The sequence below is a fragment of the Oncorhynchus clarkii genome, chromosome 26, assembly GCF_045791955.1.
Source record: "Oncorhynchus clarkii lewisi isolate Uvic-CL-2024 chromosome 26, UVic_Ocla_1.0, whole genome shotgun sequence".
NCBI classification, from domain to species: Eukaryota; Metazoa; Chordata; class Actinopteri; order Salmoniformes; family Salmonidae; genus Oncorhynchus; species Oncorhynchus clarkii.
This window is the reverse complement of record NC_092172.1, coordinates 32,725,898-32,749,359: the sequence shown is the minus strand read 5'-3', so window position 1 is coordinate 32,749,359 and position 23,462 is coordinate 32,725,898. Positions and strand designations below refer to the sequence as shown.

Genomic DNA, 23,462 nt, shown 5'->3' with positions numbered 1-23,462 from the left:
CTCACGTGTGCCATCCAAACCCTCACGTGTGCCATCCAAACCATCACGTGTGCCATCCAAACCCTCACGTGTGCCATCCAAACCCTCACGTGTCCCATCCAAACCCTCACGTGTGCCATCCAAACCCTCACGTGTGCCATCCCACGTCTCACGCATCCCATCCAAACCCTCACGTGTGCCATCCAAACCCTCACGTGTGCCATCCCACGTCTCACGCATCCCATCCAAACCCTCACGTGTGCCATCCAAACCCTCACGTGTGCCATCCCACATCTCACGCATCCCATCCAAACCCTCACGTGTGCCATCCCACATCTCACGCATCCCATCCAAACCCTCACGTGTGCCATCCAAACCCTCACGTGTGCCATCCCACATCTCACGCATCCCATCCAAACCCTCACGTGTGCCATCCCACGTCTCACGCATCCCATCCAAACCCTCACGTGTGCCATCCCACGTCTCACGCATCCCATCCAAACCCTCACGTGTGCCATCCAAACCCTCACGTGTGCCATCCAAACCCTCACGTGTGCCATCCAAACCCTCACATGTGCCATCCAAACCCTCACGTGTCCCATCCCACGTCTCACGCATCCCATCCAAACCCTCACGTGTGCCATCCCACATCTCACGCATCCCATCCAAACCCTCACGTGTGCCATCCCACGTCTCACGCATCCCATCCAAACCCTCATGTGTGCCATCCCACATCTCACGCATCCCATCCAAACCCTCACGTGTGCCATCCAAACCCTCACGTGTGCCATCCAAACCCTCACGCGTCCCATCCAACCCTCACGTGTGCCATCCCACGTCTCACGCATCCCATCCAAACCCTCACGTGTGCCATCCAAACCCTCACGTGTGCCATCCAAACCATCACGTGTGCCATCCAAACCCTCACGTGTGCCATCCAAACCCTCACGTGTCCCATCCAAACCCTCACGTGTGCCATCCAAACCCTCACGTGTGCCATCCAAACCCTCACGTGTGCCATCCAAACCCTCACGTGTGCCATCCAAACCCTCACGTGTGCCATCCAAACCCTCACGTGTGCCATCCAAACCCTCACGTGTGCCATTCAAACCCTCACGTGTGCCATCCAAACCCTCACGTGTGCCATTCAAACCCTCACGTGTGCCATCCAAACCCTCACGTGTGCCATTCAAACCCTCACGTGTGCCATTCAAACCCTCACGTGTGCCATCCAAGGGCCAGACTGATTTCTTGATTGTGTAGTAGCGAAACATTTAGGAGAGAAACAGAACATGGATTCCCGTTTGGATATCAGGCAAGTGTAGTATGTAGTAAGTCGGTTAAGTACGTTTCAATAGGTAGTGTTGGTCCCATCCACACACAAAAAGAGTCAGTAAGAAGTAGGGTTGCAAAGGGAGGGTATGTCACTGGAAACTTTCAGAGTTTATTAGTGAACTACCAGAATTTTGGTATCTTTCAAGGATTTGATATAATCTATCACAAGACATGTAAGTGGGCCTTTTGGGTACTACAGGTGTCTGTAATTATCTCTGGCCCTCTGTGGCCTTATCACGTAACAGTTACGAATTAATTAAATAAGATGATTTTCAAATAAGAAATAGAACAACAAAGCTGTAAAACATTATCCTAAATATAAACCATCAACTTAGTGAATACCATTAGTGTTTAACATGAGGGTTTCAGCATGAAATATCCTTTGTATTTGTTTTTACACACTTCTATTTATTTGACTATGTCAGTATGTATTTATTTGTTGTCAGTGTTTTGGCATCAAACTGGTGACAGTTGTGAAAAAAGTAAACAGTTGGAAGAGTTGCAGAGTTAATTACAAATAATGCCATTGTTGGTTAGATGCTTTTCCCATTCATTTAGGCTATTTTCTCTTGAACCGTATGTTCTATCCACTAGAAACTCATGAACAATATGGACACAGATGTATAAAAAAACTATATATGAATACATTTTGTAAAAGTTATTCAAGTATAAATTACCAAAATTACGATAGAGTGCCATACATTACTAGTGCTTTTGACCAGGGCCCATGGTAGTGCACTATGTAGGGAATAGAGTGCCATTTGGGATGCATACCTACTCTCTCCCTGTCACTTTTTGTGGTGTAAATCCACTCATAATGTGTGCCAATGAGAATACTAGTTCTGTTTGTTGTGTCATGTCACATTCAATAAGTGTCTGGTTAATCGCTATGCCAAGGATACATGCAGTAGGCTGCAGGATCATTTCAGTACACTATTTTCCTCCCAAAGACAGACAGAGAAAGGCCTGGAGGCTTCCACTACCTAACCTCTAGGTTACACACACATATACTGTACATGCATGTACACACACACACACACACACTTAAAAAGAGAGATACACACACACACGCACACACACACGCTCACAAACGGGCACACACACACACACACACACACACACACACACTTAAAAAGAGAGATACACACACACGCTCACAAACGGGTACACACACACACACTTAAAAAGAGAGATACACACACACGCACACACACACGCTCACAAACGGGCACACACACACACACACACACACACACACTTAAAAAGAGAGATACACACACACGCTCACAAACGGGTACACACACACACACTTAAAAAGAGAGATACACACACACGCACACACACACGCTCACAAACGGGCACACACACACACACACACACACACACACACACACACACACACACACACACACACACACCATAAAAGAGTGTGTTTGTGTGTTTCAGGTGCCTTTCTTCAACATGGTGTGTGACCAGGCCCATGGCGGAGGGCACTGTGAGATGCTGGTTGGCTACTCAGCGGTCTACAGGGTCTGCTTCGGCACTGCCTGCTTCTACCTGATGATGGCGTTGTTCCTCATCGATGTCAAGTCCAGCCAGGACTTCAGAGCGCTCATCCACAATGGGTCAGCAGTAGCCCTGAAGGTTAATTTATATTGGGGAGACGCAGGAGAACTACCATGGCGTATATGTGAATGAAAGTTTGCGTTCTACATGTAATACCACTGTGTTTTGTGCTAATACATCGTGTAACACCTGTCCCACTAGTACAGTACTATTGTCAATATCAACAAGTCTATTTGAGGCTACGTGGGTCTATTCCTCACCTGCCTGACCAATGCACCAGTGTCCTTTTTTTAACCAGCTTGTGATACTGTCCACTGCTGTGCTGTTGATTAGAGCAGTGACACGCTCTAGGGGGGTTGATTAGAGCAGTGACACGCTCTAGGGGGGTTGATTAGAGCAGTGACACGCTCTAGGGGGGTTGATTAGAGCAGTGACACGCTCTAGGGGGGTTGATTAGAGCAGTGACATGCTCTAGGGGGGTTGATTAGAGCAGTGACACGCTCTAGGGGGGTTGATTAGAGCAGTTGATTAGAGCAGTGACACGCTCTAGGGGGGTTGATTAGAGCAGTGACACGCTGACTCTAGGGGGGATGATTAGAGCAGTGACACGCTCTAGGGGGGTTGATTAGAGCAGTGACACGCTCTAGGGGGGTTAATTAGAGCAGTGACGCGCTCTAGGGGGCTTGATTAGAGCAGTGACATGCTCTATGGGGGTTTGATTAGAGCAGTGACACTCTCTAGGTGACACGCTCTAGGTTGATTAGAGCAGTGACGCGCTCTAGGGGGGTTGATTAGAGCAGTGACACGCTCTAGGGGGGTTGATTAGAGCAGTGACACGCTCTGGGGGGTTGATTAGAGCAGTGACACGCTCTAGGGGGGTTGATTAGAGCAGTGACACGCTCTAGGGGGGTTAATTAGACTAGTGACTCGCTCTAGGGGGGTTAGAGCAGTGACGCGCTCTAGGGGGGTTAGAGCAGTGACGCGCTCTAGTTTGTTAATTAGAGCAGTGACGCGCTCTTGGGGGGTTAATTAGAGCAGTGACACGCTCTAGGGCGTTAATTAGAGCAGTGACGGGCTCTAGGGGGGTTAATTAGAGCAGTGACACGCTCTAGGGGGTTGATTAGAGCAGTGACACGCTCTAGGGGGGTTGATTAGAGCAGTGACGCGCTCTAGGGGGGTTGATTAGAGCAGTGACGCGCTCTAGGGGGGTTGATTAGAGCAGTGACACGCTCTAGTGGGGTTGATTAGAGCAGTGACACGCTGGGGGGTTGACAGTGACACGCTCTAGGGGGGTTGATTAGAGCAGTGACACGCTCTAGGGGGGTTGATTAGAGCAGTGACGCGCTCTTAGGGGGGTTGATTAGAGCAGTGATGCTTTAGGGGGGTTGATTAGAGCTAGGGGGGTTGATTAGAGCAGTGACTCGCTCTAGGGGGGTTGATTAGAGCAGTGACGCGCTCTAGGGGGGTTGATTAGAGCAGTGACACGCTCTAGGGAGGTTGATTAGAGCAGTGACACGCTCTAGGGGGGTTGGTTATAGCAGTGATGCGCTCTAGGGGTGTTAATTTGAGCAGTGACGCGCTCTAGGGGGGTAATTAGAGCAGTGACGTGCTCTAGGGGGTTAATTAGAGCAGTGACGTGCTCTATGGGGGTTAATTAGAGCAGTGACACGCTCTAGGGGGGTTAATTAGAGCAGTGACGGGCTCTAGGGGGGTTAATTAGAGCAGTGACACGCTCTAGGGGGGTTAATTAGAGCAGTGACACGCTCTAGGGGGTTGATTAGAGCAGTGACACGCTCTAGGGGGGTTGATTAGAGCAGTGACGCTGCTCTAGGGGGGTTGATTAGAGCAGTGACACGCTCTAGTGGGGTTGATTAGAGCAGTGACACGCTCTAGGGGGGTTGATTAGAGCAGTGACACGCTCTAGGGGGGTTGATTAGAGCAGTGACGCTCTCTTAGGGGGGTTGATTAGAGCAGTGATGCGCTCTAGGGGGGTTGATTAGAGCAGTGACACGCTCTAGGGGGGTTGATTAGAGCAGTGACGCGCTCTAGGGGGGTTGATTAGAGCAGTGACACGCTCTAGGGAGGTTGATTAGAGCAGTGACACGCTCTAGGGGGGTTGGTTATAGCAGTGATGCGCTCTAGGGGTGTTAATTCGAGCAGTGACACGCTCTAGGGGGGTTAATTAGAGCAGTGACGTGCTCTATGGGGGTTAATTAGAGCAGTGACACGCTCTAGGGGGGTTAATTAGAGCAGTGACGGGCTCTAGGGGGGTTAATTAGAGCAGTGATACGCTCTAGGTGGGTTGAATAGAGCAGTGACGCGCTCTAGGGGGGGTTGAATAGAGCAGTGATGGGCTCTAGGGGGGTTAATTAGAGCAGTGACGCGCTCTAGGGGGGTTGATTAGAGCAGTGACACGCTCTAGGGGGGTTGAATAGAGCAGTGATGCGCTCTAGGGGGGTTAATTAGAGCAGTGACGGGGTCTAGGGGGGTTAATTAGATTAGTGACACACTCTAGGGGGGTTAATTAGAGCAGTGACACACTCTAGGGGGGGTAATTAGAGCAGTGACACACTCTAGGGGGTTAATTAGAGCAGTGACGCGCTCTAGGGGGGTTAATTAGAGCAGTGACGGGCTCTAGGGGGGTTAATTAGAGCAGTGATACGCTCTAGGTGGGTTGAATAGAGCAGTGACGCGCTCTAGGGGGGGTTGAATAGAGCAGTGACGGGCTCTAGGGGGGTTAATTAGAGCAGTGACGCGCTCTAGGGGGGTTGATTAGAGCAGTGACACGCTCTAGGGGGGTTGAATAGAGCAGTGATGCGCTCTAGGGGGGTTAATTAGAGCAGTAACGGGCTCTAGGGGGGTTGAATAAAGCAGTGATGCGCTCTAGGGGGGGTAATTAGAGCAGTGATGCGCTCTAGGGGGGTTAATTAGAGCAGTGATGCGCTCTAGGTGGGTTGAATAGAGCAGTGACGGGCTCTAGGTGGGTTGAATAGAGCAGTGATGCGCTCTAGGGGGGGTTGGGGATGGGAGGGTTACCCTTTGAGATACGCATGGCCTCTAGCTGGCCCTCTGTGGCATATCTCCCATAAGGCTCTTATTAATGAGAAGCCAGACAGTCAGCCACAGGGCCCTGGAACTCCTGGGCACTTCTCAGTGCGCACTAGGGGCAGAATCCTAACTTGAGATCAGTGTTTTGACCTGTACAGGTTTGAAATACTGTAATCGATCAAGACTATACAAGGTGATTACAGCTTCACTTCCCTTAGACCTGCCTACTCAGCTATTCCTCCATTCACTTCCCTTGTGTCATGCAGCTTCTTAACGAAGATGCTCTTCGTCTGCACGTCCTCTGTATGTAGGGCAGTATATATTGTAGGTGGGTAGTTGTCCCTAGGTGGTTTCAAACAAACATATCAAAAACATGTTATTATGCGAATGTTAGGCATACAACCATATAACTGGTCCTCTCTGGTCCAAATGCAGGTTCTGGTTTCTGAAGTTCATCACCCTGCTTGGGATGTGTACTGCTGCCTTCTTCATCCCTACCGAGTCCTTCCTGCATGGTGAGCAGCCTGGACACACAATCAAGATTCCCTCTTAGAATACATTGCTAAACTTTCAACACAGAATTGCCCTAGCTGAAAGCAATAGGTGCAGTTATATTTCAATACCGATAGGGGGCACTGTAGACCTACTCATCATCTCACGAGATTCACCCTGCAGTCAAGCCACCATAAATTTCTCTGTGGTTGGATAGTGTTGTGCTAGCAGCAGTAAATCTCATCGTGACACAGTAACTGATTTCAGATTCTACATGTTTTATGGCTGTTCCTCTGCCTCAGAATCTTCTGTGCTATAAGTTCATTATTTAATAGATGACTACAGTATGTTATTATTGATGAGGAACTGTGTTTTGCAACACACACATAAGAAAACACTCTCATATACAGTACCAGTCAAAAGTTTGGACACACCTACTCATTCAAGGGTTTATCTTTCTTTTTTAAAAATATTTTCTACATTGTACAATAGTGAAGACATCAAAACTATGAAATAACACATATGGAATCATGTAGTAACCAAAAAAAGTGTTAAACAAATCAAAATATATTTTATATTTTAGATTCTTCAAAGTCGCCAACCTTTGCCTTGACGATAGCTTTGCACACTCTTGGCATTCTCTCAACCAGCTTCATGAAGAATGGTTTACAACAGTATTGAAGGAGTTCCCACATATGCTGAGCACTTGTTGGCTGCTTTTCCTTCACTCTGAAGTTCAACTCATCCCAAACCATCTCAATTGGGTTGCGGTTGGGTGATTGTCCTGTTGAAAAACAAATGATAGTTCCACTAAGTGCAAACCAGGTAGGATGGCAAATCGCTGCAGAATGCTGTGGTAGCCATGCTGGTTAAGTGTGCCTTGAATTCTTAATAAATCACTGACAGTGTCACCAGCAAAACACCCCAACACAATCACACCTCCTCCTCCATGCTTCATGGTGGGAACCACACATGCAGAGATCATCCGTTCACCTACTCTGTGTCTCACAAAGACACAGCGATTGGAACCAAAAATCTCAAATTTGGACTCATCAGACCAAAGGACATATTTTCAATGTCTGTTGCTCGTGTTTCTTGGCTCAAACAAGTCTCTTCTTATTATTGGTGTCCTTTAGTAGTGGTTTCTTTGCAGAAATTCGACCACGAAGGCCTGATTCACGCAGTCCCGTCTGAACAGTTGATGTTGAGATGTGTCTGTTACTTGAACTCTGTGAAGCATTTATTTGGGCTGCAATTTCTGAGGCTGGTAACTCAAATTTACTTATCCTCTGCAGCAGAGGTAACTCTGGGTCTTCCTTTCCTGTGGCTGTCCTCATAAGAGCCAGTTTCATCATAGCGCTTGATGGATTTTGCGACTGCACTTGAATAAACTTTTTTGACCTTCATGTCTTAAAGTAAGGATGGACTGTCGTTTCTCTTTGCTTATTTGAGCTGTTCTTGCCATAACATGGACTTGGTCTTTTACCAAATAGGGCTATCTTCTGTATACCCCCCACACCTTGTCACAACACAACTGATTGTCTCAAATGCATTAAGAAGGTAATAAATTCCACTAATTAACTCTTAACAAGGCACACCTGTTAATTGAAATGCACTCCAGGTGACGACATCATGAAGCTGGTTGAGAGAATGCCAAGAGTGTACAAAGCTGCCATCAAGGCAAAGGGGGGCTACTTTGAATAATCTCAAATAGAGATTATATTTAGATTTTTTTTTACATTTATTTTGTGTTACTACATGATTCCATATGTGTTATTTCATAATTTTAATGTCTTCACTATATTATACAAAGTAGAAAATAGTAAAAATAAAGAAAAACCCTTGAATGTGTTGTGTCCAAACTTTTGACTGGTACGTATGCCTATATTTAATTTAAAAAGTACATTTGGACTATACACACATTCAGAATGGGCCTGCATCAAGTGAGTTAGACAGCAAACCTGTTTCTTTCTGTCTGTCTTTTTGTTTCTCTCTGTCTGTCTCTCTCTTTCCATTTCTCTCTCTCTCTCCCAGCCTGGCACTACGTAGGCGTGGTGGGAGGATTTGCCTTCATCCTCATCCAACTCAGTCTCATCACAGCATTTGCCCACACCTGGAACAAGAACTGGTGAGAGGGGAGGGAGAGCAGGGAGAGCTGTGTGTGTGTGTGGGGGGGGGGGGGGGGGGGGGGGTTGTGCTGGAGAAGGACAGGCCACATCCTCCAACCATAGAAGCGCAAGTTTGACTGGACGTTACCTTGTACTGATCTGTTTCAGCTAGGAGCTGCAGTTCGACTGGACGTTACCCTGTACTGATCTGTTTCAGCTAGGAGCTGCAGTTTGACTGGACGTTACCCTGTACTGATCTGTTTCAGCTAGGAGCTGCAGTTTGACTGGACGTTACCCTGTACTGATCTGTTTCAGCTAGGAGCTGCAGTTTGACTGGACGTTACCCTGTACTGATCTGTTTCAGCTAGGAGCTGCAGTTTGACTGGACGTTACCCTGTAATGATCTGTTTCAGCTAGGAGCTGCAGTTTGACTGGACGTTACCTTGTACTGATCTGTTTCAGCTAGGAGCTGCAGTTTGACTGGACGTTACCCTGTACTGATCTGTTTCAGCTAGGAGCTGCAGTTTGACTGGACGTTACCTTGTACTGATCTGTTTCAGCTAGGAGCTGCTCCTCTCCTCTGCAGCTGCTGCAGTGGGCTAGGGTTTCCATTTCTCCCATTCAGGGTCGTCTGTAACTCATGATTCAACTCAATGCAATGCAACTTTAAGGGGCAGTTCAGAAGGCATGGTCTGGGCACAAGGGTGCAGCACAATTACATATCCTTTACTTCCTATACATCACAGGTGGCTACTGGCACCTTAATTGGGAAGGACGGGCTTATAGTAATGGCTGGAATGGAATTAATTCAATGTGTCAAACACATGGTTTCCATGAGTTTGACACCACTCCATTCACTCTATTCCAGCCATAGTTAGAAGCCATCCTCCCCTCACCATTATCCTGTGCTACACATGTAGCATAGAGTATGTAGCATATCACTTTGACTGCCCTGCTCAGTCCCTCACTGGCCTGCTATCTGTCTCCTCTGCTCCACCTCTCCTCCCCTCTCCAACATCGCTGTATAAATCCAACAGACTTGTTTTAATAAAAACTGTCCTCAAAGGGAGGGCCTCAAACAACACTACTACTTCTTACCCTCTCTCTCTCTCTCTGTAGCTTTTTCATCTCTCCCTCCATCCCATCTCTCTGTCCAACTTCTCTTATTTGTTCTCTCGCTCTCTCTCCTCCGTCTTTCCTTCTCTCTCCCCTCTCCCTTTCTGTTTCTCTCTCTCTCTCGCCCCCTTTCTGTTTCACTCTCTCTCTCGCCCCCTTTCTGTTTCTCTCTCTCTTTCTCTCTCCCCTCTCCCTTTCTGTTTCTCTCTCCTCTCTCCCTTTCTGTTTTTCTCTCTCTCTCTCGTATGGTGGAAGTTCAGCTTTACAGCGTTATTGAAATTTAAGGGAAATGTGCTGCATATGTCTGCTCAATCGGCAATGATCTTTACATTTTCTATTGCGCAATCTGTACCGCCTCACTGATACAGACTGAATAGAGCCCTCTGTCACTGACCTAAACCAGCTGCCCTGTCACTGACCTAAACCAGCTGCCCTATCACTGACCTAAACCAGCTGTCCTGTCACTGACCTAAACCAGCTGTCCTATCACTGACCTAAACCAGCTGCCCTATCACTGACCTAAACCAGCTGTCCTATCACTGACCTAAACCAGCTGCCCTGTCACTGACCTAAACCAGCTGCCCTATCACTGACCTAAACCAGCTGTCCTGTCACTGACCTAAACCAGCTGCCCTGTCACTGACCTAAACCAGCTGTCCTGTCACTGACCTAAACCAGCTGCCCTGTCACTGACCTAAACCAGTTGTCCTGTCACTGACCTAAACCAGCTGTCCTATCACTGACCTAAACCAGCTGTCCTGTCACTGACCTAAACCAGCTGTCCTATCACTGACCTAAACCAGCTGTCCTGTCACTGACCTAAACCAGCTGTCCTGTCACTGACCTAAACCAGCTGCCCTGTCACTGACCTAAACCAGCTGCCCTGTCTGTCACTGACCTAAACCAGCTGCCCTGTCTGTCACTGACCTAAACCAGCAGTCCTGTCACTGACCTAAACCAGCTGCCCTGTCACTGACCTAAACCAGCTGCCCTGTCACTGACCTAAACCAGCTGCCCTATCACTGACCTAAACCAGCTGCCCTGTCTGTCACTGACCTAAACCAGCTGCCCTATCACCGACCTAAACCAGCAGTCCTGTCACTGACCTAAACCAGCTGCCCTGTCACTGACCTAAACCAGCTGCCCTATCACTGACCTAAACCAGCAGTCCTGTCACTGACCTAAACCAGCTGCCCTGTCAATGAGCTAAACCAGCTGTCCTGTCACTGACCTAAACCAGCTGTCCTATCACTGACCTAAACCAGCTGTCCTGTCACTGACCTAAACCAGCTGTCCTGTCACTGACCTAAACCAGCTGCCCTGTCACTGACCTAAACCAGCTGTCCTATCACTGACCTAAACCAGCTGTCCTGTCACTGACCTAAACCAGCTGCCCTATCACTGACCTAAACCAGCTGTCCTGTCACTGACCTAAACCAGCTGCCCTATCACTGACCTAAACCAGCTGTCCTATCACTGACCTAAACCAGCTGTCCTGTCACTGACCTAAACCAGCTGTCCTATCACTGACCTAAACCAGCTGCCCTATCACTGACCTAAACCAGCTGCCCTGTCTGTCACTGACCTAAACCAGCTGTCCTGTCACTGACCTAAACCAGCAGTCCTATCACTGACCTAAACCAGCAGTCCTGTCACTGACCTAAACCAGCTGCCCTGTCAATGACCTAAACCAGCTGTCCTGTCACTGACCTAAACCAGCTGCCCTGTCACTGACCTAAACCAGCTGTCCTGTCACTGACCTAAACCAGCTGTCCTGTCACTGACCTAAACCAGCTGTCCTATCACTGACCTAAACCAGCTGTCCTATCACTGACCTAAACCAGCTGTCCTGTCACTGACCTAAACCAGCTGTCCTATCACTGACCTAAACCAGCTGTCCTGTCACTGACCTAAACCAGCTGTCCTGTCACTGACCTAAACCAGCTGTCCTATCACTGACCTAAACCAGCTGTCCTGTCACTGACCTAAACCAGCTGTCCTGTCACTGACCTAAACCAGCTGCCCTATCACTGACCTAAACCAGCTGTCCTATCACTGACTTAAACCAGCTGTCCTGTCACTGACCTAAACCAGCTGTCCTATCACTGACCTAAACCAGCTGTCCTATCACTGACCTAAACCAGCTGTCCTATCACTGACTTAAACCAGCTGTCCTGTCACTGACCTAAACCAGCTGTCCTATCACTGACCTAAACCAGCTGTCCTGTCACTGACCTAAACCAGCTGCCCTATCACTGACCTAAACCAGCTGTCCTATCACTGACTTAAACCAGCTGTCCTGTCACTGACCTAAACCAGCTGTCCTGTCACTGACCTAAACCAGCTGCCCTGTCAATGACCTAAACCAGCTGCCCTGTTAATGACCTAAACCAGCTGCCCTGTCACTGACCTAAACCAGCTGGCCTGTCACTGTCCTAAACCAGCTGGCCTGTCACTGTCCTAAACCAGCTGCCCTATCACTGACCTAAACCAGCTGCCCTGTCACTGACCTAAACCAGCTGTCCTGTCAATGATCTAAACCAGCTGCCCTGTTAATGATCTAAACCAGCTGCCCTGTTAATGACCTAAACCAGCTGCTCTGTCACTGACCTAAACCAGCTGCCCTGTCAATGACCTAAACCAGCTGCCCTGTCTGTTGAGTCTGTCTCTCTCAGGGTGTGCAGGTCAGGGATGCTGGGTTTTTGAGTGGAAAAAGATTGAGTTTCAGAAAAGGGGAATGGAGAGAAAGGGGAAGAGAGGGAAGAGAGGAGAGGGAATAGAGGAGAGGAGAGAGGAGAGGGAATAGAGGAGAAGAGAGAGGAGAGGGAACAGAGGAGAGGGAATAGGAGAGAGGAGAGAGAGGAGAGGGAATAGGAGAGAGGAGAGGGAACAGAGGAGAGGGAATAGAGGAGAGGAGAGGGGAGAGGGAACAGAGGAGAGGGAATAGAGGAAAGGAGAGTCGAAGTGAGGGAAGAGAAGAGAGGGAATAGAGGAGAGGAGAACGGAGAGGGAACAGAGGAGAGTGAATAGAGGAGAATAGAGAGGAGAGGGAACAGAGGAGAGGGAATAGGAGAGGAGAGGGAACAGAGGAGAGGGAATAGAGGAGAGAGGAGAGGGAACAGAGGAGAGGGAATAGAGGAAAGGAGAGTCGAAGTGAGGGAAGAGAAGAGAGGGAATAGAGGAAAGGAGAGAGGAGAGGGAACAGGGGAGAGGGAATAGAGGAGAGGAGAGAGGGAACAGAGGAGAGGGAATAGAGGAGAGGAGCGAGGAGAGGGAACAGAGGAGAGGGAATAGAGGAGAGGAGAGGAGAGAGGGAACAGAGGAGAGGGAATAGAGGAGAGGGAATAGAGGAGAGGAGCGAGGAGAGGAGCGAGGAGAGGGAACAGAGGAGAGGGAATAGAGGAGAGGAGAGGGAACAGAGGAGCGGGAATAGAGGAGAGGGAATAGAGGAGAGGAGAGAGAAGAGGGAACAGAGGAGAGGGAATAGAGGAGAGGAGAGAGGGAATAGAGGAGAGGAGAGAGGAGAGGAGAGAGGAGAGGGAACAGAGGAGAGGGAATATAGGAGAGGAGAGAGGAGAGGGAACAGAGGAGAGGGAATATAGGAGAGGAGAGAGGAGAGGGAACAGAAGAGAGGGGATAGAGGAGAGGAGAGAGGGAACAGAGGAGAGGGAATAGAGGAGAGGAGAGAGGGAACAGAGGAGAGGGAATAGAGGAGAGGAGAGGGAATATAGGAGAGAAGAGAGGAGAGGGAATATAGGAGAGAGGAGAGGGAATAGAGGAGAGGGAATATAGGAAAGAAGAGGAGAAGAGAGGGAACAGAGGAGAGGGAATAGAGGAGAGGAGAGGAGAGGAGAGGGAGGAGAGGAGAGGAGAGGGAAGAGAGGAGAGGGAGGAGAGGGAAGAGAGGAGAGGGAATAGAGGAGGGAATAGAGGAGAGGAGAGATGAGAGGGAACAGATGAGAGGGAATAGAGGAGAGGAGAGAGGGAAGAGAGGAGAGGGAATAGAGGAGAGGAGAGGGAACAGAGGAGAGGGAATAGAGGAGAGGCGAGAGGGAACAGAGGAGAGGGAATAGAGGAGAGGAGAGGGAATAGAGGAGAGGAGAGAGGGAACAGAGGAGAGGGAATATAGGAGAGGAGAGGGAATATAGGAGAGAGGAGAGGGAATAGAGGAGAGGGAATAGAGGAGAGGAGAGGGAATATAGGAGAGAGGAGAGGGAATAGAGGAAAGAAGAGGAGAAGAGAGGGAACAGAGGAGAGGAGAGGAGAAGAGAGGAGAGGGAATAGAGGAGAGGGAATAGAGGAGAGGAGAGGGAACAGAGGAGAGGGAATAGAGGAGAGGAGAGAGGGAACAGAGGAGAGGGAATAGAGGAGAGGCGAGAGGGAACAGAGGAGAGGGAATAGAGGAGAGGAGAGGGAATAGAGGAGAGGAGAGAGGGAACAGAGGAGAGGGAATATAGGAGAGGAGAGGGAATATAGGAGAGAGGAGAGGGAATAGAGGAGAGGGAATAGAGGAGAGGAGAGGGAATATAGGAGAGAGGAGAGGGAATAGAGGAAAGAAGAGGAGAAGAGAGGGAACAGAGGAGAGGAGAGGAGAAGAGAGGAGAGGGAATAGAGGAGAGGGAATAGAGGAGAGGAGAGGGAACAGAGGAGAGGGAATAGAGGAGAGGAGAGAGGGAACAGAGGAGAGGGAATAGAGGAGAGGAGAGGGAACAGAGGAGAGGAAATATAGGAGAGAAGAGAGGAGAGGGAACAGAGGAGAGGGAATAGAGGAGAGGAGAGGATGGGGAAGAGAGGAGAGAGGATCTGTCAAATTTCCCATTAGGCAATGGGCATCCAGATGTTATTTCAATTTACCAACGTAATGTTATTTTAAACAACAATTTTAATATCCATTTAATATCCATCAATCTGTCATGAGCCAATTGAATGAGCACTTTATGATGGTAGTGAAGGTTGCTGGTGGGTATGTGTTTATGTATTTAAGTGTCATAAACCTTTCATCAGTCAACTGCACGACTCTACAATTAATATGATGTTATTAGGTTTTATAGTATGTTGGCTGCACCAGAGCAAGCATTGGGCACTCAAGTCACCCTGCGTAACTATGACCCTTGCTTAACCAAGACCATGGTTTTTATTGAGCAATTGGCTAGAACACTGCTTTGGCTAGTGCGTTGAAATCTGGGGCGGTATTTGTGTTCCGGAGGCAGCGGCTTAGACCGCTAGACCACCCTAGGTTACTCAGTTACATATCAATGTGTGTATTTCTGGATTCTCCTCTCTGGTTGATGGTGATGTGTGTATTTCTAGATTCTCTTCTCAGGTTGATGGTGATGTGTGTATTTCTGGATTATCCTCTCTGGTTAATGGTGATGTGTGTATTTCTGGATTCTCCTCTCAGGTTAACAGTAATGTGTGTATTTCTGGATTCTCCTCTCAGGTTGATGGTGATGTGTGTATTTCTGGATTATCCTCTCTGGTTGATGGTGATGTGTGTATTTCTAGATTCTCCTCTCAGGTTGATGGTGATGTGTGTATTTCTGGATTATCCTCTCTGGTTAATGGTGATGTGTGTATTTCTGGATTGTCCTCTCAGGTTGATGGTGATGTGTGTATTTCTGGATTCTCCCTTCAGGTTGATGGTGATGTGTGTATTTCTGGATTCTCCTCTCAGGTTGACGGTGATGTGTGTATTTCTTGATTGTCCTCTCAGGTTGATGGTGATGTGTGTATTTCTGGATTCTCCCTTCAGGTTGATGGTGATGTGTGTATTTCTGGATTCTCCTCTCAGGTTGATGGTGATTGTGTGTATTTCTGGATTCTCCTTTCTGGTTGATGGTGATGTGTGTATTTCTGGATTCTCCCTTCTGGTTGATGGTGATGTGTGTATTTCTGGATTCTCCCTTCTGGTTGATGGTGATGTGTGTATTTCTGGATTGTCCTCTCTGGTTGATGGTGATGTGTGTATTTCTGGATTCTCCTCTCTGGTTGATGGTGATGTGTGTATTTCTGGATTCTCCCTTCAGGTTGATGGTGATGTGTGTATTTCTGGATTGTCCTCTCAGGTTGATGGTGATGTGTGTATTTCTGGATTCTCCCTTCTGGTTGATGGTGATGTGTGTATTTCTGGATTCTCCTCTCAGGTTAACAGGAGCGGCAGAGGACAAGCGCTGGTACCTGGCGGTGATGTGTGCCACCCTGTTCTTCTACAGCATCGCCACCATGGCCTTCACCTTCATGTATAAGTACTACACCCACCCCACCGCCTGCCAGTCCAACAAGGTCCTGCTGTGGACCAACCTGACCCTGTGTGGCATCATGTCCTTCATCGCCGTCACGCCCTGTGTACAGCAGAGTGAGCAGTCGCACGCACACACACATTCTGGCTCTCTCTCACACACATATATGCGTGTACAAACACACACAAAGATGTGGACACACTAATGCACATGGCATACACATACACACACACTCCCTTTCTCTCGAATGGACGCACACACGCACGTGAACACACACATGGTATTATTTCATCAGGATGTCTTTTAGCCCCGTAAAGGGTTAGTACAGACACAGACCCATGGTGTCATCCAGTAAGCGCTTAAAGCTGACAGCAGCCTGGAAGACCACCACCAATGTGAAACAGGCAGTGTGTCTGTCCTCCAGGTACTTAGCAGGGAACACTTACTCCATCTCAGGCTGAGCCAACATCCATGTGTGGATGATGCCATATAATCTAACCTGTCATCTCTCCATCATTGTTCAGACATAACTGTGTTAGGGGACCTCTGTCTATACATGCCAGGGTTTTACCAGGATGTTTTTACCATGTATTGAATGTCATGCCGATTTCTCGACCTGGCCTCCCACTTTGTGTGTGTGTTTGTCCATTTGTGTGTGTGTGTTCTTAGTTCTCAAGCTCTCCTCTCGCTCTCTGTCTACAGAACAGCCTCGTTCAGGGCTCCTGCAGGCTTCCATCATCAGCTGCTACGTCATGTACCTCACCTTGTCTGCCCTGTCCAGCCGGCCCCCAGAGAAAAGTAGGGTACACTAGCCTCTTCCCTATGGGAAATGGGGCATTGGAAACACTGGAACACACACGCATACATACAGTTGAAGTCAGAAGTTTACATACACCTTAACCAAATACATTTAAACTCAGTTTTTCCACAATTCCTGACATTTAATCCAAGTAAGATTTCCCTGTCTTAGGTCAGTTAGGATCACCACTTTATTTTTAGAATGTGAAATAATGTGAATGTGAATAATAGTAGAGAATGATTTATTTCAGCTTTTATTTCTTTCATCACATTCCCAGTGGGTCAGAAGTTTACATACACTCAATTAGTATTTGGTAGCATTGACTTTAAATTGCTTAACTTGAGTCAAACGTTTCGGGTAGCCTTCCACAAGCTTTCCACAATAAGTTGGGTGAATTCTGGCCCATTCCTGCTGACAGAGCTGGTGTAACTGAGTCAGGTTGTAGGCCTCCTTGCTTGCACACGCTTTTTCAGTTCTGCCCACAAATTTTCTATGGGATTCAGGTCAGGGCTTTGTGATGGCCACTCCAATACTTTGACTTTGTGGTCCTTAAGCCATTTTGCCACAACTTTGGAAGATTGCTTGGGGTCATTGTCCATTTGGAAGACCCATTTGCGACCAAGCTTTAACTTCCTGACTGATGTCTTGAGATGTTGCTTCAATATATCCACATAATTTTCCTGCCTCATGATGCCATCTATTTTGTGAAATGCACCAGTCCCTCCTGCAGCAAAGCACCACGCAACATGATGCTGCCACCCCCGTGCTTCAAGGTTGGGATGGTGTTCTTCAGCTTGCAAGCCTCCCTCTTTTTCCTCCAAACATAACGATGGTAATTATGGCCAAACAGTTCTATTTTTGTTTCAGTAGGCCAGAGGACATTTCTCCAAAAAGTACAATCTTTGTCCCCATGTGCAGTTGCAAACCGTGGTCTGGCTTTTTTATGGGGGTTTTGGAGCAGTTTCCTCCAGCATCTTCACAAGGTCCTTTGCTGTTGTTGTGGGATATATTTGTACTTTTTGCACCAAAATACATTAATCTCTAGGAGACAGAACGCGTCTCCTTCCTGAGCGGTATGACGGCTCCGTGATCCCATGGTGTTTATACTTGCGTACTATTGTTTGTACAGATGAACATGGTACCTTCAGGCGTTTGTAAATTGCTCCCAAGGTTGAACCAGACTTGTGGAGGTCTAAAAAAAAAATGGGGGAGGTTTTGCCTGATTTCTTTTGATTTTCCCATGATGTCAAGCAAAGAGGCACTGAGTTTGAAGGTAGGCCTTGAAATAAATCCACAGGTACACCTCCAATTGACTCAATTTATGTCAATTAGCCTATCAGAAGCTTCTAAAGCCATAATTTTCTGGAATGTTCCAAGCACAGTCAACTTTGTGTATGTAAACTTCGGACTCACTAGAATTGTGATACAGTGAATTATAAGTTAAATAATCTGTCTTTAAACAATTGTTGGAAAAATGACTTGTGTCATGCCAAAGTAGATGTCCTAACCGACTTGCCAAAACTAGTTTGTTAACAAGAAATGTGTGGAGTGGTTGAAAAACGAGTTTTAATGACTCCAACCTAAGTGTATGTAAACTTCCGACTTCAACTGTACTTGCATGGATGCACGTGTGTGAGCAGGCACACACACACAGGCGCACATCATATCCTGTCCGACCCCTCACCACACACACTCACCTGAGTCACTTCTGACATCATGTGCACTTCAGTCACCTCTACTGCACCACAAACAACTCAATCACATTGAATCACAGCAATGCCCAAGCACACATTCACTCCAAGACAAGGTCTCTGTACATCACACACACTATGTGCTGCTACATGTTGTTCTTAGTGGAGACAGTATGCTGTAGGGAGGTGAAGAGGCTTTTTGGCATTCCTGATGGATCTAATGACAACATAACACAGTAATGCTGCCTGACAGTATCATTACACACTCTTACACGCCTTGTCTTGGTGAACAAGTAGTCCCTGTCCGTCTGTCTGTATCTGTCTGTCTCAGTCAGTCAGTCATTTTTTCAATGGAAACTAGTGGCTACAGTATTAAATAGTCCAACGTTATTCTGAAAGCATTTAAAAGGTTTTACTGAACAGTTACTCTGACATGATCAGGTAACATTTCAAAACGTCAAATGGGATAAAATAATCAATCAACCTATCAATCAAATATCATTTTTGATTGTGTTTTAATGGTTATGTTAATTGTGCATACTGTAACTGGGTAAAGTTCACCATGTCAAATACTTGATCAACCTGCCATTACTGTGGTGATAAAGTAAAGGAGTTTCAACACAAAATACCAGGAGACAGGGTGAGAGATTTGATTAGGATCTCTTTTCGTCCACAATGTATAATACAATCACATTTTCTCATATAACAAAGTGTTACAAACAGCAGACATAATACCCTGCCTTACTGACCAGATAAATACTCTAACAGTCTGAAAAGATTGGTTCCTTCATCTACCATGGTCCTGCACAACCTTCCAATGTATTATATTTAAATGCTTCTAAAGTATTGTTTGAATGTATACTGTATATTGAAAGGTTTCTGGTCTGCTCAGATAAGAGAAAGAAGAATTACTGGGATGATAAAGTAGGGGGTCTATTTTTTTAGTCGTAGAGCTCCTGTCAGCTTCACCAGGCCAGAGGTTCCCCACAGTGAGAGGGGCACTGTGACCCCTCTGAAGCCGTGTACATTTTCTCGTGATGCATCCAATACACCAACCCAGTGTTTCTGAATCTGTATCCAATCTAGTCTCAAGCTGTGATTCATAAGGTATGAGATTCAGATGGAACCGACCTGTGGCTCCCACCGATACCGTCATCAGTCAAGCTCCCCTCTTACTTACACGCGCTTAATTCAATAACTCCATGTGAACGGATGGATGTGGATGTCAGTGCGTTAAGTCAGATGAGTAATGGAGCAGCACAGTAACTGTACTCTACCTACCTGACCTCTCCACCAGCTCACTGCCATTCCAAACTGCCTCCCCCAATTGCCCCTTATCTCTTGCAACCTTCCCCATCCTCCCCCAGCCACCTACTACTCCAAACAGCCTGGCCCCTCAAACTTTCATTCCAATTCAGATTGCTTTATGATGCCGTACGGTACATTTTGCAAATATTGTTTCTGACTCCTATGCTTCCACCTGCCTCTGCTAATTCCCCCTGGTCTTTCACAACCTCCTCCAGCCCCCGACTGAGTCTCCAAACACAACCCCCAGGGAGTCCAACAGTCATCTTTCTCATTCCTCTCTTTCTGGATTTATGAGTCCCTTCAGACATCCAGCTATTTCCTCTCCCTCTCACCTTTCTCTTTTTAAACATTCTCTCTTCCTTTCTCTCTATATAACTATGTATCTTTCTCCCTCTCTCCTTCTCACAAGCCATGCTTCTATCATATAACGGTGATTTGTTGTGACATTGCAACGTGATATTGCTTTGAGTTGACATGTACATAACATTGTTTTGAAAAGGAATGTCTGTTCCACCCATTCTGATTTGTACATTCTTTGTACCAGCTAGTTGTTTTGCGTGGAGGCAAGGGTACGTGCTGTCCCGGGGCAGTACAGGGCAATGCTGCAACTTGTTGAGGAAATCAGCACCGTGTATAAAAACATCTGTTCAACACATACACTCACACTAAACATCCCCAGTAAGGATAGTGTTTTAAATAGTCATTTTCACTGGAGTGTGTGTGTGTGTGTGTGTGTGTGTGTGTGTGTGTGTACGCATGCATGTATATGTGTGGGCCCTGTTCAGAAGTAGTGCACTATAAAGGGAATAGGGTGCCATTTGGGACGCAAGAGAGTGGTCCTCCCTCCTGTCCTGTTCAGTCATGTTTGCCTGTTCAGTTTCCCTCTGGCTCAGTCTGCTGGGTGACCTCATCAAGCACACAGGCACACAGACACACATCCCTGTGTTTCTATGTGGAGGAATTAGTCTGGAGTGGGACTGAAAACACACAACACTGGGAGCAGGACAGGTCCCCTCTCCCCTGCAGTGGGCTCGGCCTGGTGTGTGTGTGTACAGTAAGCAAACCTGTAATTGTTTTCACTGAACCCAAGGCATCTGTTCTCTTGGTCACAACACACAGGAATCCACTCTGGAATCCACAGCTATGGCCACCTGGGGGAGGGAGACACAGAAACAGAGAGAGACCGAGAGAGAGAGAAAGACACAGAGCGAGAGACACACACCCCACACACACACACACACACACACACACACACACACACACACACACACACACACACACACAGAGAGACAAACACACACACACAGATATGCCTATCATAACACAGTAATAGTGTTAGTTTGCATCTCACACAAAATAACCAATGTTTGACAGTCTGTTTAGTCTTACGCACAGCCAGAGACTCAGCGGCCCCTCTACCTTTATTGTTCCAATTGTCCCAGGGATAGACTTGACCGGACATTGTTTTCTTTGCCTCAAGTATTTTGTTATTATTGCACTTACTTACCTCCAGGGATGTTTTCTTGTCCTGCCTTGGCTATTATTGTATTGTAGTATTGTACATGTTATAAATCTGTAATATTAGAGTAATAATATATTGAATGATGTATTGTGTTGTTAAGGGTGTAGGCTGTTAGGTTTGGTTGTGATGTAATTGTTTTAATCCTGTTTGGACCCCAGGAAGATTAGCTGTTGCCTCAGCTAATGGGGATCCTCAGAAATATCAAAACAACTATACAACACCGGGCCTCCGTAATCTGACATTCTGAATCAGAGCCCGTATTAATTTATCATCTTAGAGAAGGAGTGCTGATCTACGATCAGTTTTGTATTTTAGATCATAATGAAAAAGATATGGACAGGGGGGACCTGATCCTAGATCAGCACTCATACTCTGAGGTGAGTACAGCCCCAGACGATTATAGAGAACAGTGGAGGCTGGTGACTTGAAAAATGGAAGAGGATGGGAGACCCATGGTATAGGTGCGGAACGCAGAGACGTCAAAGTGTGTTTCAAAAATGGTCAAAGAGTAATTATGTTAACCTAAAGCATTTAATAAAGACATTTATAGTACAATATTATGGAGAATGGAAATGAGAGGGCTACTTACACAGTGTTGGAAAGGGATCACAGTAGTGATTGAATGAGGGTATGAGGCATGAGTTGAGGTGTTCAGAGGCTTGACTTCAGGACATGATTTGACTAGAAAGACAAAAAACAATAACACAACACAATGCAGTTAGACAAGAGAGCTAAGAAGGAGTTAGTCCAAGCAAGCAGTAAAATCATTGATGTGTAATAATGTGATTGTTTGTGTGTATGTGTGATTGACTCTACATACAGTAATGACAGAAAATTGATAGGGGTACTCACAGTGCTTGGAAAGGAAACATTCAATTTATCCCCTGGGACCCAGAGTTTTTCCTTGTCTGTTAACCTAACCAGGAAAACTCTGGACCCTATAAAGTTATGACAGTGATTATTCAGCTGTAAAATGGTTTTATAAGGGCTATGATGGGACCAGTTGTAGTGAGGTGCGTACTGGCGGCAGAGAAGTCAGGCGCAGGAGAACGAAAACTGATTTACAACAGTGTCCTTTAATATCCATAAACCACCGTCAACAGAACACAATAAATGGGTCAAACAAAACCCAGTAAATACCAGCATACCGTGCACAAGCACTACAAGAAACAATTACCGACAAGGACATGAAGGGGAACAGAGGGTTAAATACACAACATGTAATTGATGGAATTGGAACCAGGTGTGATGGAAGACAAGACAAAAACAATAGAAAATGAAAAGTGGATCAGCGATGGCTAGAAGGTCGGTGACTTCGACCGCCGAACGCTGCCCGAACAAGGAGAGGGACCAACTTCGGCGGAAGTCGTGACAGTACTCCCCCCCTTGACGCGGCTCCAGCAGCGCCTCGACACCGGCCTCGGGGACGACCCAGAGGTCGAGGCACAGGGCGACCCGGACGAAGACGGTGGAACTCCTGCTGCATTGAAGGGTCCAACATGTCCCCTCCCACTCCACGAGATACTGAAGGCCCCTCGCCCGACGCCTCGAATCCAGTATGGAGCGAACGGAGTACGCCGGGGCCCCCCGATGTCTAGAGGGGGTGGAGGAACCTCCCGCACCTCAGACTCCTGGAGCAGGCCAGCCACCACCAGCCTGAGGAGACACACATGGAACGAGGGGTTAATACGGTAATCGGGTGGAAGCTGTAACCTATAACAAACCTCGTTCACCCTCCTCAGGACTTTAAATGGCCCCACAAACCGCGGACCCAGCTTCCAGGCAGGGCAGGCGGAGGGGCAGGTTTCGGGTCGAGAGCCAGTCCTCACTGTGGTGGCGATCTGCGTTCACCTTTTGGCGCGTCACGGCCTGCTGAAGGTGAACACGGACAGCTTCCCATGTCTCTTCCGCGCGCCTGAACCAGTCATCCACCGCAGGAACCTCGGTCTGACTCTGATGCCAAGGTGCCAGAACCGGCTGGTACCCCAGTACGCACTGAAAGGGAGAGAGGTTAGTGGATGAGTGGCGAAGCGAGTTCTGTGTAATCTCGGCCCAGGGCACGAATGCTGCCCACTCCCCTGGCCGGTCCTGGCAATAGGACCGCAGAAACCTGCCCACATCCTGGTTCACTCTCTCCACCTGCCCATTACTCTCGGGGTGAAACCCTGAAGTACTGATCGAGACCCCCAGACGTTCCATGAACGCCTTCCAGACCCTAGTCGTGAACTGGGGACCCCAATCAGACACTATATCTTCAGG

General features: G+C 47.5%; 1 protein-coding gene across 1 annotated transcript in view; it reads left to right on the top strand.

Moving 5' to 3' along the window:
- Window positions 1-23,462, top strand: part of LOC139384974 (serine incorporator 4) — a 43,860-nt gene that overhangs the window by 8,452 nt on the left and 11,946 nt on the right. Inside the window, exons 3-7 of the mRNA XM_071129933.1 lie at window positions 2,761-2,939; window positions 6,364-6,443; window positions 8,455-8,548; window positions 15,788-15,999; window positions 16,586-16,681. Coding sequence (XP_070986034.1) covers window positions 2,761-2,939; window positions 6,364-6,443; window positions 8,455-8,548; window positions 15,788-15,999; window positions 16,586-16,681 — 661 coding nt within the window. The remainder of the gene's footprint in view (window positions 1-2,760; window positions 2,940-6,363; window positions 6,444-8,454; window positions 8,549-15,787; window positions 16,000-16,585; window positions 16,682-23,462) is intronic.